Source organism: Sapajus apella, unplaced genomic scaffold, assembly GCF_009761245.1.
Source record: "Sapajus apella isolate SASKATOON/1434 unplaced genomic scaffold, GSC_monkey_1.0 scaffold25, whole genome shotgun sequence".
Lineage (NCBI taxonomy): Eukaryota > Metazoa > Chordata > Mammalia > Primates > Cebidae > Sapajus > Sapajus apella.
The window spans coordinates 10,348,729-10,364,064 of NW_022436965.1; the positions used below are offsets into that span (position 1 = coordinate 10,348,729).

The 15,336-nt window shown below is 39.1% G+C and overlaps 1 protein-coding gene across 7 annotated transcripts in view; it reads left to right on the top strand.

The window, feature by feature from the left end:
* ACBD6 (acyl-CoA binding domain containing 6) overlaps window positions 1-15,336 on the top strand; it is a 220,859-nt gene that overhangs the window by 97,670 nt on the left and 107,853 nt on the right. For all 7 annotated transcript variants that reach the window (XR_004272769.1, XR_004272770.1, XR_004272768.1 and 4 more), the window contains exon 6: window positions 4,660-4,749. Coding sequence is in view for 2 of the 7 variants with exons in the window: in XM_032291240.1 (XP_032147131.1) it covers window positions 4,660-4,749 (90 nt within the window). In the remaining 5 variants the exon portion in view is untranslated. The remainder of the gene's footprint in view (window positions 1-4,659; window positions 4,750-15,336) is intronic.

The following is a 15,336-nucleotide window of genomic DNA, read 5'->3' on the forward strand; positions in this document are numbered from 1 at the left end:
GTTTAGGCTTGGGAGGAGGCAAGTGTCCAGGAATTTATCCATTTCTTCCAGGTTTATTAGTTTATGTGCATAGAGTTGTTTATAATAATCTCTGATGATGGTTTGAATTTCTGTGGAATCTGTGGTGATATCCCCTTTATCATTTTTTATTGCATCAATTTGGTTATTCTCTCTTTTCTTTTTTATTAATCTGGCTAGTGGTCTGTCTATTTTGTTGATCTTTTCAAAAAACCAGCTCCTGGATTTATTGATTTTTTGAAGGGTTTTTTGTGTCTCTATCTCCTTCAGTTCTGCTCTGATCTTAGCTATTTCTTGTCTTCTGCTAGACTGATTTTTTTTTTATCTTGCTCCTCTAGCTCTTTCAGTTTTGATGATAGAGTGTCAATTTTTGATCTCTCCTTGCTTCTCATGTGGGCACTTATTGCTATATATTTTCCTCTAGAGACTGCTTTAAATGTGTCCCAGAGATTCTGGTATGTTGTGTCTTCATTCTCGTTGGTTTCGAAGAACATCTTTATTTCTGTCTTCATTTCATTGTTTATCCAGTCAACATTCAAGAGCAAGTTCAGTTTCCATGAAGCTGTGCGATTCAGGGTTAGTTTTTGAATTCTGAGTTCTAACTTGATTGCACTGTGGTCTGAGAGACTGTTTGTTACGATTTCCGTTCTTTTGCATTTGCTGAGGAGTGATTTACTCCCAATTATGTGGTCAATTTTAGAGTAGGTGTGATGTGGTGCTGAGAAGAATGTATATTCTGTGGATTTGGGGTGGAGAGTTCTGTAAATGTCTATTAGGTTTGCTTGGTCCAGGTCTGAGTTCAAGTCCTGGATATCCTTGTTAATTTTCTGTCTGGTTGATCTGTCTAATGTTGACAATGGGGTGTTAAAGTCTCCCACTATTATTGTGTGGGAGTCTAAGTCTCTTTGTAAGTCATTAAGAACTTGCCTTATGTATCTGGGTGCTCCTGTATTGGGTGCGTATATATTTACGATCGTTAGCTCTTCTTGTTGCATTGATCCTTTTACCATTATGCAATGTCCCTCTTTGTCTTTTATGATCTTTGTTGCTTTAAAGTCTAATTTATCAGAGATGAGAATTGCAACTCCTGCTTTTTTTTTTGCTCTCCACTTGCTTGGTAAATCTTCCTCCATCCCTTTATTTTGAGCCTTTGTGTATCCTTGCATGTGAGATGGGTTTCCTGGATACATCACACCGATGGGTTTTGGCTTTTTATCCAATTTGCCAGTCTGTGTCTTTTGATTGGGGCATTTAGTCCATTTACATTTAGGGTTAATATTGTTATGTGCAAATTTGATACTGCCATTTTGGTGCTAGCTGGGTGTTTTGCCCTTTAGTTGAGCTGGTACTTGTTGTTCCTTTATGTGTGTAGAGCCTCTTTCAGGAGCTCTTGTAGAGCTGGCCTGGTGGTGATGAAATCTCTGAGTACTTGCATGTTCCCAGAGAATTTTATTTTTCCTTCACTTATGAAGCTTAGTTTGGCTGGATAGGAGATTCTGGGTTGAAAGTTCTTTTCTTTAAGGATGTTGAATATTGGCCCCCACTCTCTTCTGGCTTGTAGGGTTTCTGCTGAGAGATCTGCTGTGAGTCTGATGGGCTTCCCTTTGTGGGTAACCCAACCTTTCTCTCTGGCTGCCCTTAGTATTTTCTCCTTCATTTCAACCCTGGTGAATCTGACGATTATGTGCCTTGGGGTTGCTCTTCTTGACGAATATCTTTGTGGTGTTCTCTGTATTTCCTGGACTTGAATGTTTGCCTGCCTTGCTAGGTTGGGGAAGTTTTCCTGGATAATGTCCTGAAGAGTATTTTCCAGCTTGGATTCATTCTCTTCGTCGCATTCAGGTACGCCTATCAAACGTAGATTAGGTCTTTTCACATAGTCCCACATTTCTTGGAGATTTTGTTCATTCCTTTTTACCCTTTTTTCTCCAGTCTTGCCTTCCCGTTTTATTTCATTTAGTTGATCTTCGACCTCTGATATCCTTTCTTCTGCTTGGTCAATTCGGCTGTTGATACTTGTGCATGCTTCACGAAGTTCTCGTGTTGCGTTTTTCAGCTCCATCAATTCACTTATATTCCTTTCTATTTTGTCCATTCTCGTTAGCATTTCGTCAAATCTTTTTTCAAGGTTCTTAGTTTCTTTGCATTTGGTTAGAACATGTTCTCTAAGTTCACAGAAGTTTCTTACTACCCACCTTCTGAAGTCTGATTCTGTCATTTCATCACACTCGTTCTCCCTCCAACCTTGTTCCCTTGCTGGTGAGGAGTTGTGATCCCTTTTAGGAGGAGAGGTGTTCTGGTTTTGGGTGTTTTCATCCTTTTTGCGCTGTTTTCTTCCCATCTGTAAGGATTTATCCACCTGTCGACTTTGTAGTTGCTGGCTTTCAGATTGGGTCTCAAATCTTTCAGACTGACGTTCTGTTTGTTGATGATGTTATTTCTGTTTCTTTGTTTTCCTTCTGACAGTCTGGCCCCTCTGCTGTAGGTCTGCTGAGGTTCACTCCAGGCCCTGCTTGCCTGGGGTTCACCTGCAGCAGCTGCTGAACAGTAAGGGTTGTTACCAGTTTTCTTCTTCTGCTATCTTTGTCCCAGAAGGATACCCGCCTAGTGTCAATATGATCTCTCCTTTATGAGGTGGCTCTTTGGATATATAGGGGTCAGGGAGCTGCTTGAGGAGACGGTGGCTTCTTTATAGGAGTTCAAATGGTGAGCTGTGAGCTCTGTTGTGCATTCAGAGCTGCTGGGCAGGTACGTTTAGGTCTGCTGTAGCGGAACTCATAAACTGCTTTTTGTTCCCAGGTGCTCTGTCCCAGGGATTTAGGGCTTTATTTATGTGTTTCCATTATGCTGCTGCCTTCTTTTTTTTTCCTTCAGACCTGCCCAGCCCAGCAAGGAGGCAGCCTAGTCACTGTTGGCCTATAGAGGCTTTGCTGAGCTGCTGTGGGCTCCACCCAGCTGCCGAGTGAACTTCCCTGCAGTTCTGTTTATATGGATGTAGTTAGAACTGCTTTGGCGATGGTGGCCCACCTCTGTTGAGGTGGAGTCTCTCTGCTATGGCGGGCTGCCTCGGCAACGGGGGGCTGCCTCAGCAATGGCGGGTTGCCTTGGCAACGGCGGGCTGCCTCGGCATTGGCCGGCTGCCTCGGCATTGGCCGACTACCTCCGTCATGGCGGGCTGCCTCGGTAATGGCGGACGCCCCTCCCCCACAGAGCTGGACCCTCCCGGGTTCAGCTGCGCTTGCTGTGAGACTCTCAATCCAGAGTTTCTGGTTGCTGTTCTTTTGTGGGGGTGGGGCCAGCCGAGCCTGATCGCCTGGCTCCCTGCCTCAGAGCCTTTTTTAAGTTGGTGTTCCAGTCGCCTGTTGAAGAGGCGCCGGGGTCTGTTTGTTTTCCCCTGCGGCCACTCACTGCGCTGGCTTAAACAGCGGCACTGAGGTTTGTGGCGCTTTTTTTTTTTTTTTTTTTTTTGCCCTGGAATCTACTGTCCTGGTTCCCTGCTCAGTCCCCTTTTTAAACAGACGAATGGGCGACTTCCCGTGGCTCCAGTCGCCAGCCAAAAGGGCACCCGGACCGGTGTATTTTGTACGGAGAACCGCGGCTCCGGGGCGCCGACAAAGCAGCCGCGCGGGGCAAAGCAGCGGCGCCGTTTGGCACAGGCGCGCTGGCCGAAACAGCCGCGCTGGTGACCTGTGGAGCTCCTCTGCCTGGGAATTTCCTAGTCTGTGGGCAATAAAAATGTGGTGTCCACTCACCCTCTGTGCTTTCACTGGGAGCTGCAATCCTGAGCTGTTCCTAAATGGCTATCTTGGATCCTCCCCTTTTCAAACTGTTTAATCTTTTTAAGGAATAAATTTGAGGAAATTTAGATATAGTACATTTAGATTACAATTTTTATCTAGGTTTAAGTGCTTGCTTTTTTCTTCATATGATTATTTTCCAGAAGAAAGAAGAAATGGGCATAATACTTAAGAAAACCATATATTTTAAAAGTACGGTTTACAGAGCATTTTCTTATAGTTCATTCATTCAGCAGATATTATTGATATTGTTCTTGTTACTACTGTCATTATCTCCACTCTATAAGTGATTGAGCTGAAAGCGATTATTGGGCTAGGACATAATAGACCCAGTAGTAGATCTCAGGGCTTCCCATTAATTGATTGATTGTTGTTGTTTTTGTTGTTGTTGTTTTGAGATGGAGTTTTGCTGTGTCACCCAGGCTGGAATGCAATGGCGCGATCTCGGCTCACTGCAACCGCTGCCTCCCAGGTTCCAGTGATTCTCCTGCCTCAGCCTCCCAAGTAGATAGGATTACAAGCACCCACCCCCGCGCCCCACTGATTTTTGTATTTTTAGCAGAAACAGGGTTTCACCATGTTGGCCAGGCTGGTCTTGAACTCCTGACCTCAGGTGATCCACCCACCTCAGCCTCCCAAAGTGCTGGGATTACAGGAATGAGCCACTGTGCCTGGCCCCATTAATTGTTTATTGCTTTTCCCATAGTGCATTTTTATATCAGTCATTCTTAGAATAATTAACCCATAATTTTACATATTTCCTTGTCTTTCTTAAAACACTATATCTTTTACATGACCCTACAACTGATACAACAAATTCATTTATCTTATTCTGTGTTTTTAGGGCAGGGCTCTGCTTCATTGGGCCTGTGATCGAGGACATAAGGATCTTGTCACAGTCTTGCTACAACATAGAGCTGACATTAACTGTCAGGTAAGAGTGATAAAGAAGAGCTTTTACTTTTTTAATTGAAGCATAATTCACATAACATAAAATTTACCAGATTAACTGTTCTGAAATGTGCAATTCAGTGGCATTTAGTGCATTTCACAGTGTTGTGTAATCATTGCTACTATATAGTTCGGTAATGCTGTCATCACCGCAAAAGAAAACCCTGTTCCCATTAAGCAGTCACTTTGTATTTCTCCCCTCACCCCAGACCTTGGCAACCACTAATCTGCTTTTTGTTTCTGTAGATTTGCCTATTCTGGATATTTTATATAAATGGAATCATAAGATTTATGTTTTTTTTTGTGTTTGACTTCTTTTACTTAGCATAATGTTTTGAAGGTGTATTCATATTGTAGCATATAACAGTACGTCGTTCCTTTTTATGACTGAATGTTTTGGGTATCCCACGTGTTGTTTATCCGTTCATCAACTGATGGACAGTTTGGATTGTTTCTGCCTTTTGGCAGTTGTGAATAATCCTGCTGTGAACATTTGTGTACTTGAATTTTTGTTTGAATACCTGTTGTCCTTTTGGTTGCATACATAGGAGTGGAATTACTGGGTCATATGGTTATTTGATATTTAACTTTTTGAGCAACTGACAAACTGTTTTCCATATGAGCTGCACCATTTTTCATGCCCAGCTGCTGTGTATGATGCTTCCAGTTTCACCACATCCTCACCAATGGTTGTTATTTTCCCTTTTAAAAAACAACTATCTTAGTGGCTATGAGGTGATACCTCATCATGGTATGATTTTGATTTGCATTTCCCTAATGACTAATGATATGGAGTATCTTTTCATATACTTGTTGACTATTTTCATGTCTTTTTTTGAGAAATGTCTGCTTCAGTCTTTGCCCATTTTAAAGTGATTTGTTTGTCTCTTTGTTGTTGAGTTGTAGGAGTGCTTTATATATTCTGGATACTAGACCCTTATCAGATACATGATTTACAAGTGTCTTCTCCCTTTTTGTGGGTTTTCTCTTCATTTTCTTGATAGTGTCTTTTGATGCACATGTTGTAAATTTTGATGAAATCTAATTTATCATTTGTTTTCTCTTTTGTTTATGGTTTCTTTAGAAACCATTGCCAAATCCAAAGTCATTAAAATTTACCGCTTTGTTTTCTTTCTCTTTTTTATTGTGGTAAAATATTCATAACATAAAATTTATCATTTTAACCATTTTAAGTGTATAGTTATGTGGCACTAAATACATTCATATTGTGTGCACCCATGGCCACCACCCATCTCCAGAACTTTTTCATCTCCACCAACTGAAACTCTGTAACTGTTAAACACTAATTTCCCATTCCTCCCTTCCTTATGCCCTTGGCAACTACCATTCTACTTTCTATTTCTGTGAATTTGACTATTCTGGGTACCTTGTATAAGTGGAATCATACAATATTTGTCCCTTTTTGACTAGCTTATTTCACTTAGCATAACATCATCAAGTTCATCTGTGTGGTTTGCATGTGTCAGAATTGTCTTCCCTTTTAAAACTGATTATTATTTTTATGTATTTGCCATATTTTGTCTGTTTCGGTATCCATGGGCACTTGGTTTGCTTTGACCTTTTGGCGATTATGAATAATGATACTATGAACATGGATGTACAAATGTCTGTTCAAGTCCCCACTTTCATTTCTTTTGAGTATATACCCCAAAAATAGAACTGCTGGATCATATGATAATTCCACGTTTAATTTTTTTGAGGAATCGCCCTGTTATTTCCCACAGTAGCTGTACCATTTTACATTCCCACTAGTAATACACAAATGTTTGAATTTCTCCATATCCTTGCCCACAGTTGTTATTTTCTGTGTTTTTGACAATAGACATCCTGATGACTGATTTGGGTGCCTTTTATTTCATTTTCTTGCCTAATTGCTCTGGCTAGACCTTCAAGTACTATATTGAATAGAAGCGGTAACATAAGTATCCTTGTCTTCTTATGCTTGGGTTCTGGAAAAAGCTAAAAGAATAATAATAAAATCACACAACACTGGTGTTAACATAAATCATGGTAATATCATGAAATTTGACTACCAAGTCTTCTGGCCTTTATCTTCAGAATACCTCTTATTTCACAGAGAAAGTAGAATAAATCTTTATCACCAATACATATCTCAGCCAGTAGCTCCAGACACACGTCTCTCTTCTTTGATGTCCCTCAGATACTTCAAACTCACAATATCTAACACTAAACACCAGCCTCCCTCAACAGCCCACCCTTCCCCACCTGCCACTCGCCATAATTGGCACCGTCATCCAACCAGTTCCCAGGAGTTCTCCTTGCTTCTTCCCTCACCTTCATACTTACTCAAGTCCTGTAGGTTCTGTTTCCTAAGTAACCTTAGTCTCTCAAATAAACCCACTTCTCTCTTTCAACATCAACAGTACATTCGCTCAGTCTTCTTAAATTATTTCAGCACTCTGAACTATATCCCTACTTCTAATCTTGGCATTCTACAATATATTCCACACATTTCATTGAGGGGTTTTCTAAAATTCAAGTTTACCAATGTTTTCCTGTTTACTTTTATTTTTCTAAGATAAAATTTAAATATAATTTGCCCTGTAAAGCACTTCATGATCTGGGTCTTGCTTATGTCACCACTAATTTCTCAGCGCACTTCTGCTTATGTACTATTCCTGGTATACTAAACTCCACTTGTTCTGAAGACCCTGACATGCTGCTCACTTCTTGGCCTTTAAATAATACTATTTTTCTCTCTCCTTTGTTCACTGTGTAGGCCTCAGCTTATATATTATTTCCTCCTGGAAGCCTTTCTTTGCTATAACCAGTTAGACACCCCTGCTCCTTATCACAGTGCAATTACTTTGTGTTATATTTGGCTGCTTACATATCTGTATCCTCGACACCACCATATACAAGTACCAGAATTTGGTTATATCACTGGTGCTTAGCATAATACCTGACACATAGTATTGCTCAGTAATTAAATGTTGAATAAATAAGATCAGCTCATAAAGCAACTGGCAAGGTGTTAAAATAGAACGTGCGAACCGGAAAGGACCTAAACACCTGCCCAAACCTTTGGGATAAATCACTGTTGTTTCATCAGAAGAAATACTTCTTTCCCCATTGGAAATGTATGCCTTCTTCTTGGGCCGATTGCCTCACTTAGGACCAAACCTTACTTTGAAATGTATGTAGTTCACTGTAAGTAAGTAAATGTATGTACACAAAGGAGACAACAAACAACAACAAAAGCTGTACTTAAAAAAATCTCTTCTTTCCAGCTTTGTTTCCCAGCCACCCAGAGGCAGCACCTAGTGCCAGTTTTATGTATATCCTTTTAGAATGTTATATATGCAAGAATATGAAGTAGCAGTATGATAGCAAACTGTACACGCTGTTCTATAACTTGTTTTTTTAATAATTTATCTTGGAGGCTGTTCTATGTTTGTACTTATAGTCCTGCCTTATTCTTTTTAATGGCCATATAATATTCCTTTTAAAGAACTTATCATAATTTAGTTAATACCATATAAATGGACTGTAACAATTTATACTTCCACCAGCAATGTATAAGAGAATTCCTGTTTCTTTAGCCATACCAAATAGTTCATCATAACACTTTTTGTTCTCTGTTTGATGAATGGTATATCATATTTTTAATCTATCTTTTCCTCAGTTTCCCATTGTATTGATGGTATTTTTCTTCTTAACTTACAGGCACTTTTTATATAGTAAGGAAAATTTCTCCTTTGTGATATAGTTGTTAAGATTTTTCCCCCATATTTTCTTCTAATGCTTTTATCATTTCATGGTTTTAATCAACTCATCTAGAATTTCTTTATCATATGTATGTAATAGGAATTTTACTTTTGTCCAGATGGTGCCAACTTTTTTTTTGTCCAGATGACTATCCAATTCCAGTAATGTTTATTGAATAAATAATTGGGATCTTTTCTCTAGTAATTTAAACTGTCTTATCATAGTCTCAATTCTTTTATGTATTTCAGTCAATTTTGGGGGCTTGTTCTTCCATTCCATCGCTCTGGTTTTCTGTTCATGTATTTGTGCTACACTGTTTTAAGTATTACAGCTTCAAAATATATTGTAAAATCTGGTTGGGCAAATTCCTTCACTACTCATTCAAAATCTTTTCTACTGTTTTTGCTTATTTAGCTCATGCCTGTAATCCTGGCACTTCAGGAGGTTGAGTCAGGAGGATCATTTGACACCAGTTTGAGACCAGCCTGGGCAACATAGTGAGACCTAATCTCCACAAAATTTTTTAAAAAAATCAGTTGTAGTGATAGGTGCCTGTAATCCTAGCTACTCTGGAGGCTGAGGTGGGAGGATCACTTGAGCCCAGGAGTTTGAGGTTACAGGGAACTATGATTAGACCACTGCATTCCAGTCTGGGTGACAGAGCCCAAGACCCTATCTCTAAAAAACAACAAAACATTTTTTTTAACCAAACAAATTGTTTGGAGGTGTTGTGTAGGGTAATTTCCTCAAGTTAGGCATTGCCTGAGGTTTTTGCCTTATGGATTTCTTATGTTCTGTTTATTTGGATAGTATGAGACATTTAAGCCAAAAACTACATTATGTGGCTTTATAAGACATTCTTTACTAACACCACCTTTAATGCAAAGTATAAGTTCGATGTAGGTTTTTGGGATGGATCTGTTAGAATTATATGCCTGGCACAATGTTTTCCTTGCCCCCTTTGTATTCACATGCCCATTGTGTGTAGCCACTGGCTTTGATTTTCTTTTACTATTGACAGTCATAATCTATACAGTCTAATTTTAGTTAATGGGATGTTTTTGGCTTTTCCAGTTTGAGTTGCTAACATGCTTCCAAGTCAGAGGGCTTCTGGAGATTAGCTCTCAGAATAGCTCTTTCCCTTGTAATATCTTCTTTGATTTCTTTATTGAAAATTCTTTTCAAATATAGACAATACAAACATCATAAATGGAAGGAAAGGTTCATCTCCCTCGTGACTCAATATTTCTTAAACAACATTATTATTGACTGGCCTATTGGTTGCCAAAAAGGAAAATCAATTTTATTAGAAGTATTTGCTTGGCCACAGATGTTGGTACTAACTCAGCACAGACAGTCTGATGTTATCAACTATCTGAAGACTAATTTTTACCATTAGTCTGAAACGAAGCAGTAATTAGAGATATGTCAAAGTCTACTCTGTGTTTTCCTGTCATCTTTTACCCTTTGGTCTATCTCCTACATTTTTTTTTATTGTACTGCAGCTTCTAGTTTTGTGATGCAATTGAAACTTGAAATTTTATTTCTAAGAAAGATGCTTTATAGATTTTATTCATTATCTGACAGTATTGTGGATACAGTTTTGTCTCTTCCACTGCTTGGTATTGATTTTTAGTTCCACTCTGGAAGGTAGGTTCTTTACATTTGGGATTAGGATATGGCTTACATGCACGTGTGTGTGTGTACACACACACACACACACACACGCACACACACACACACCCCTACCTATCTCTGACCTCTTGAGTAACTTTGATTTTTCAAGCCCTGAAGAAAGATTAAAACTACCCCGCAAAGCACATTAAAAGATATTTGAATGCTGAACATTTATTGGCAGGAGGAGTAGGAGCATCTGTGGTATATGTGTCAATACTGTGTACTGGTGTGTTTAAGTGGTACAGAAATGTATAAGGGCTTTATGATCTATGAATTATATAAGCTTATGGTTTATAGGCTAGCATAGAGCAATGTGCCCTCTAAATGAATACCTTGTGCCTATCTGTGTCTCATGAAAGATTTCAAAAACATGAGAAAAGTACAAAGCAATAAATAAAATCATCTGTAATCTCATTACATAGTGTGTATCTGTGTGGGGTGGGGGTGGGTGGGTAGGATATAACAAGTGTTTAGTGTTTTTTTTGTTTGTTTGTTTGTTTGTTTGAGACAGAGTTTCACTCTTGTTACCCAGGCTGGAGTGCAATGGCGCGATCTCGGCTCGCCACAACCTCTGCCTCCTGGGTTCAGGCAATTCTCCTGCCTCAGCCTCCTGAGTAGCTGGGATTACAGGCACGCGCCACCATGCCCAGCTAATTTTTTGTAGTTTTAGTAGAGACGGGGCTTCACCATGTTGACCAGAATGGTCCTGATCTCTTGACCCTCGTGATCTGCCCACCTCGGCCTCCCAAAGTGCTGGCATTACAGGCGTGAGCCACCGCGTCGGCTGTTCATTGTTAATGTATAGAAATACAATTGATTTTTGGCCAGTCATGATAGGTCACACCTGTAATCCCAGCACTTTGGAAAGCCAAAGCAGGAAGATCACTTGAGGCCAGGAGTTTGAGACCAGCCTGGGCAACATAGTGATACCCTGTTGCTACAAAAATTTAAAAAAAAGATTTGTGTTTACTGATCTGTATCCTGCATTCTTTCTGAATACTTCTACTAGTTCTAATAGTTTGTTAGTGGATTCCTTATAATTTTTATATACCAGATTATATTATTTGCAAATAGAGATAGTTTTATTAGCTTCATAAAACCAGATGGGAAATACTCCTTTATTCTCTGAAAGAATGCATTTAAGGTTAGTATTAACTATTCTTTAATGCTTAGATAAGGGGTTTTCAGTTCCAGATAAGACTTACTTCTGCCTATTCTTCCTATTCAGTTCAGATTTAAAACCCTGGACATATACAGCAAATAAGCATAAGAAGACTGAAACGTTAGAAGAAGAGAGCTGACTGAATAGGGATCTTAAGAATTGAGAAGTGACACTGTGGTGATTTCTCTGGGTTTTCTTTTTGTTTCTGTATAAGCTGAAGTGGGCTCTGGAGAAGCCCACAACCCAGAAACAGGTGCAGATAAGAAAACCCTGTTATCTCTTGCCAAAGGACAGGAAAAGGGACAATCTAACAGAACAGAACTTTTCAACAATACCCACCCTACCCCAGCCAAATACATGGAGGAAGAATATCCCACCCCCTTGCTTGGATGCTGAAAGGGAAACCTAGACATCACCTGGGTGGTGGTAGCAAGCAGTGCTTCTCCTCCCCATCAGAGTATTATCAACAGAGGCTGAGTGAGAACCCTGGGCTTTCACTTCCTGCCCAATGGTAGCAGGAATGATTTCCTTTCCTAACCAGGGTGATGCCACAAGAGGCCAAATGGGAAACCTAGACTTCATCTCCTGCCCAGAGGTAGCAGGTGATACTCCCCTTTTGTCATAAGTGTAGTGTCAGTGGAGACCAAGTGGTAAGCTTGGATATTCACCACCTCCCCAACCATGGTAATAAAGGCAACAATGAGGTAGTACTTCTACCCTTCCCAAATAGGGAGTGATAGCTCGGGGGGAGGATTTTTAGAGAGGAGGGAGCTGGAGAAAGAGATCCTTTAAACTTGCATGTGGCTTCCTGGAAAGATCCCAGAGTGACTCATACATTATACTGACCAAAATTAACATGACAGAAGGGTTGAGAACTGAACTACAGTGTGGAATAGTGCCTACATGTTCACATTGTCCTCTGTGTAGCACACAAGCAAGGCAGAACCAAATAGTACTAAGGGCTCTGAAAATGAAATTATCATTGGAACCACAACTCATGAAAGTAGATCAGGACCTGCACAAGAAACCCAAATAGGGAAACTGCTTGCTAAACGAAAAGATTTAAATAGAATGCAGATTCACATACTCAAAATTGAAAATTGCTTATCATAACCAAGAACCTGGAAAATCACAACTTGAATGGTAAAAGGACATCAACATGCATCAAACAGTGAGATGTTGAAATTATCTGACAAAGGTCTTAAAACAATAATCATAAAAATGTTTCAATGAGTAGTTACATTCTTGAAACAAATGGGGAAAAAAAACCAGAAAATCTCAGCAAAGGAATAGGAGATCTAAAAAGGAACTAAATGGAAATTATAGAATTGAAAATACAATAGCTGAAATAAAAACTCACTGGATGCACTCTATACTAGATGGAAATGATAAAGAAAAGGGTCAGTGAACTTGAAGATAAATCAATAGAAACTATATCATTTGAACAACAGAGAGAAGTAGATGGAAAAGGCATTAACAGAGGCTCCAGGACTGTAGGACAATTGTAAAGATCTAACATTTTTTTGTCATCAGAGTGCTAGAAGGACAGGAGAAAGAGTGTGGAACTACAAAAAAAAATTCAAACAGATACTGACTGAAAACTTCCCAAATTTGTTAAAAGGCATAAACCGACAGATTTAAGAAGCTGAGAGAACCATAGACAAATATACCTGAAAAAATCCACACCAAGACACATTAAAATCAAGCTTTGGAAGATAAATTAGAAAAAAAAAATTGAAAGCAGTTAAGAGGGGAAAAAGTACACTGCAGATGCTCCTTGGCTTATGATGGACTTACATCCTGAAAAACCCATCATAAGTTGAAAATAACAAGATGAAAATGCACTTAATGCACCTAAGCTATCTCATAGCTTAGCTACTGAATGTATATTGCCTTTTTTTTTTTTTTGAGACAGTGTCTAGGTCTGTAGCTCATTGGACTGCAGTGGTGCAATCTCAGGTCACCACAACCTCTGCCTCCTGGGTTCAAGCCATTCTCCAGCCAAGTAGCTGGGACTACAGGTGTGCACCACCACACCCAGCTCATTTATGTTTTTTTAGTAGAGACAGCGTTTCACCATGTTGGCCAGGCTGGTCTCGAACTCCTGACCTCAAGTGATCCACCCACTTAAAGTGCTGGGATTACAAGGGTGAGCCACTGCACTCAGCTTTTTTTATCCTTTTGCTTGTACCCTATGTGTATATGTTAGTCTACTTGGTCTGCTATAACAAAATACACAAACTAAATAGCATAAACAACAGACATTTATTTTCTCACAGTTCTGGAGGTTCTAAATCAAAGATTAAGATGCCAGCACAGTTGGTTTCTGTTGAGGCCTCTCACCTTGGCTTGTAGATAGCCACCTTCTTGCTGTGTCCTCACGGGCCTTTCCTCTGTGCTCATATATGGAGAAATCTCTAGTGTCTCTTTCTTTTCTTGTAAGGGCACCAGCCCTATCAGGTTAAGGCCCCACCTTTATGACCTAATTTAACCTTAATTACCTCTTTAAAGGCCCTATTTCTAAATATAGTCATATTGAGGAATTGGGTGTAGATAGCACAATTCAGCCCATAACACTGTATCTTTATATTTAAGGCATGTCTCTTATAACCAGCGTGTAGTTGGGTTTTGGTCTTTATCTACGATGATAATCTTTGTCTTTTAATTGCAGTGTTTAATTCATTTATGTTTAATATAATTACTGGTATAGTTGTGTTTAAGTCTACCAGCTTGCTATTTGCTTTCTGTTTGTCCCACCTGCTCTTTGTTTCTCTGGTTTTTCTTTACTGACTTCTTTTGTGTTATAAGTATTTTACTGCATGCATAGAATGTGTAATGATCAGTTCAGGTACTTAGGGTATCCATTACCTGGAGTTTTTATCATTTCTATGTATTGAGAACATTTCAAGTTCTCTCTTCTAACTGCTTTTGAAATATACAATGCATTGTTGCTAACCGTAGTAACCCTACTCTGCTACGAAACATACGTTCTATCTAACTGTATGTTTATTGATCAGCCTCTTCATCACTGCCTCCCACCAACACACCTTTTCTAGCCTCTGGTACCAGTCCTTTCACCCACTGCCTTCATGAGATCAACTTTTTAAGCTCCTACATATGAGTGAGAACATGTAAAATTCGTCTTTCTGTGTCTGGCTTATTTCACTTGACATAAGGGCTTCCAGTTCTAGCCACATTGCTTCAAATGACATTATTTCATTCTTTTTCATAGCTGACTAGTATTCTGTTGTGTATGCATACCACATTTTCTTTATTCATCTGTATATGGACACTGCAGTTGATTCCATATCTTTGCTATTGTGAATAGTGCTTCAGTGAACATCAAAGTGCAGGTGTATCTTGATACACTTCTTTCTTTCTTTTTTTCTTTCTTTCTTTTTTTTTTTTTTTGGCCTGAATACCCAGTAGTGGGATTGCTAAAATGTATGGTAGTTCTGTTTTTAGTTTTTTATGAACTCTTCATACTGTTGCCCCATAGTGGCTGTACTAATTTACATTTTCACTAGCCATGTATAAGAGTTGCTTTTTCTCTGCTTTCTTGCCACATCTGTTACTTTTTAATCTTTTTAATAATAACCATTCTAACTGGGATAAAATGATATGTGTGGTTTTGATTTACATTTCCCTGATGATTAGTGATGTTAAGCATTTTTTCATGTAGCTGTTAGCTATTTGTTTGTCTGCTTTTGAGAAATGTCTATTCACATCCTTTGCCCATTTTTTAATAGGATTATTATTTTTTTTTACTATTAAATGATTTGAGTTTCTTGTATATTCTGGATATTAGTCCCTTGTCAGATAGTTTGCAGATATTTTCTCACATTCTACAGGTTGACTCTTTACTCTTTTGATTGTTTGCTGTGCAGAAGCTTTATAGTTTAATAAAGTCTCATTTAGCTATTTTTGTTTTTTTAAAAATCTGTGCTTTCAAAGTCTTAACCATAAAATCTTTGTCTAGAC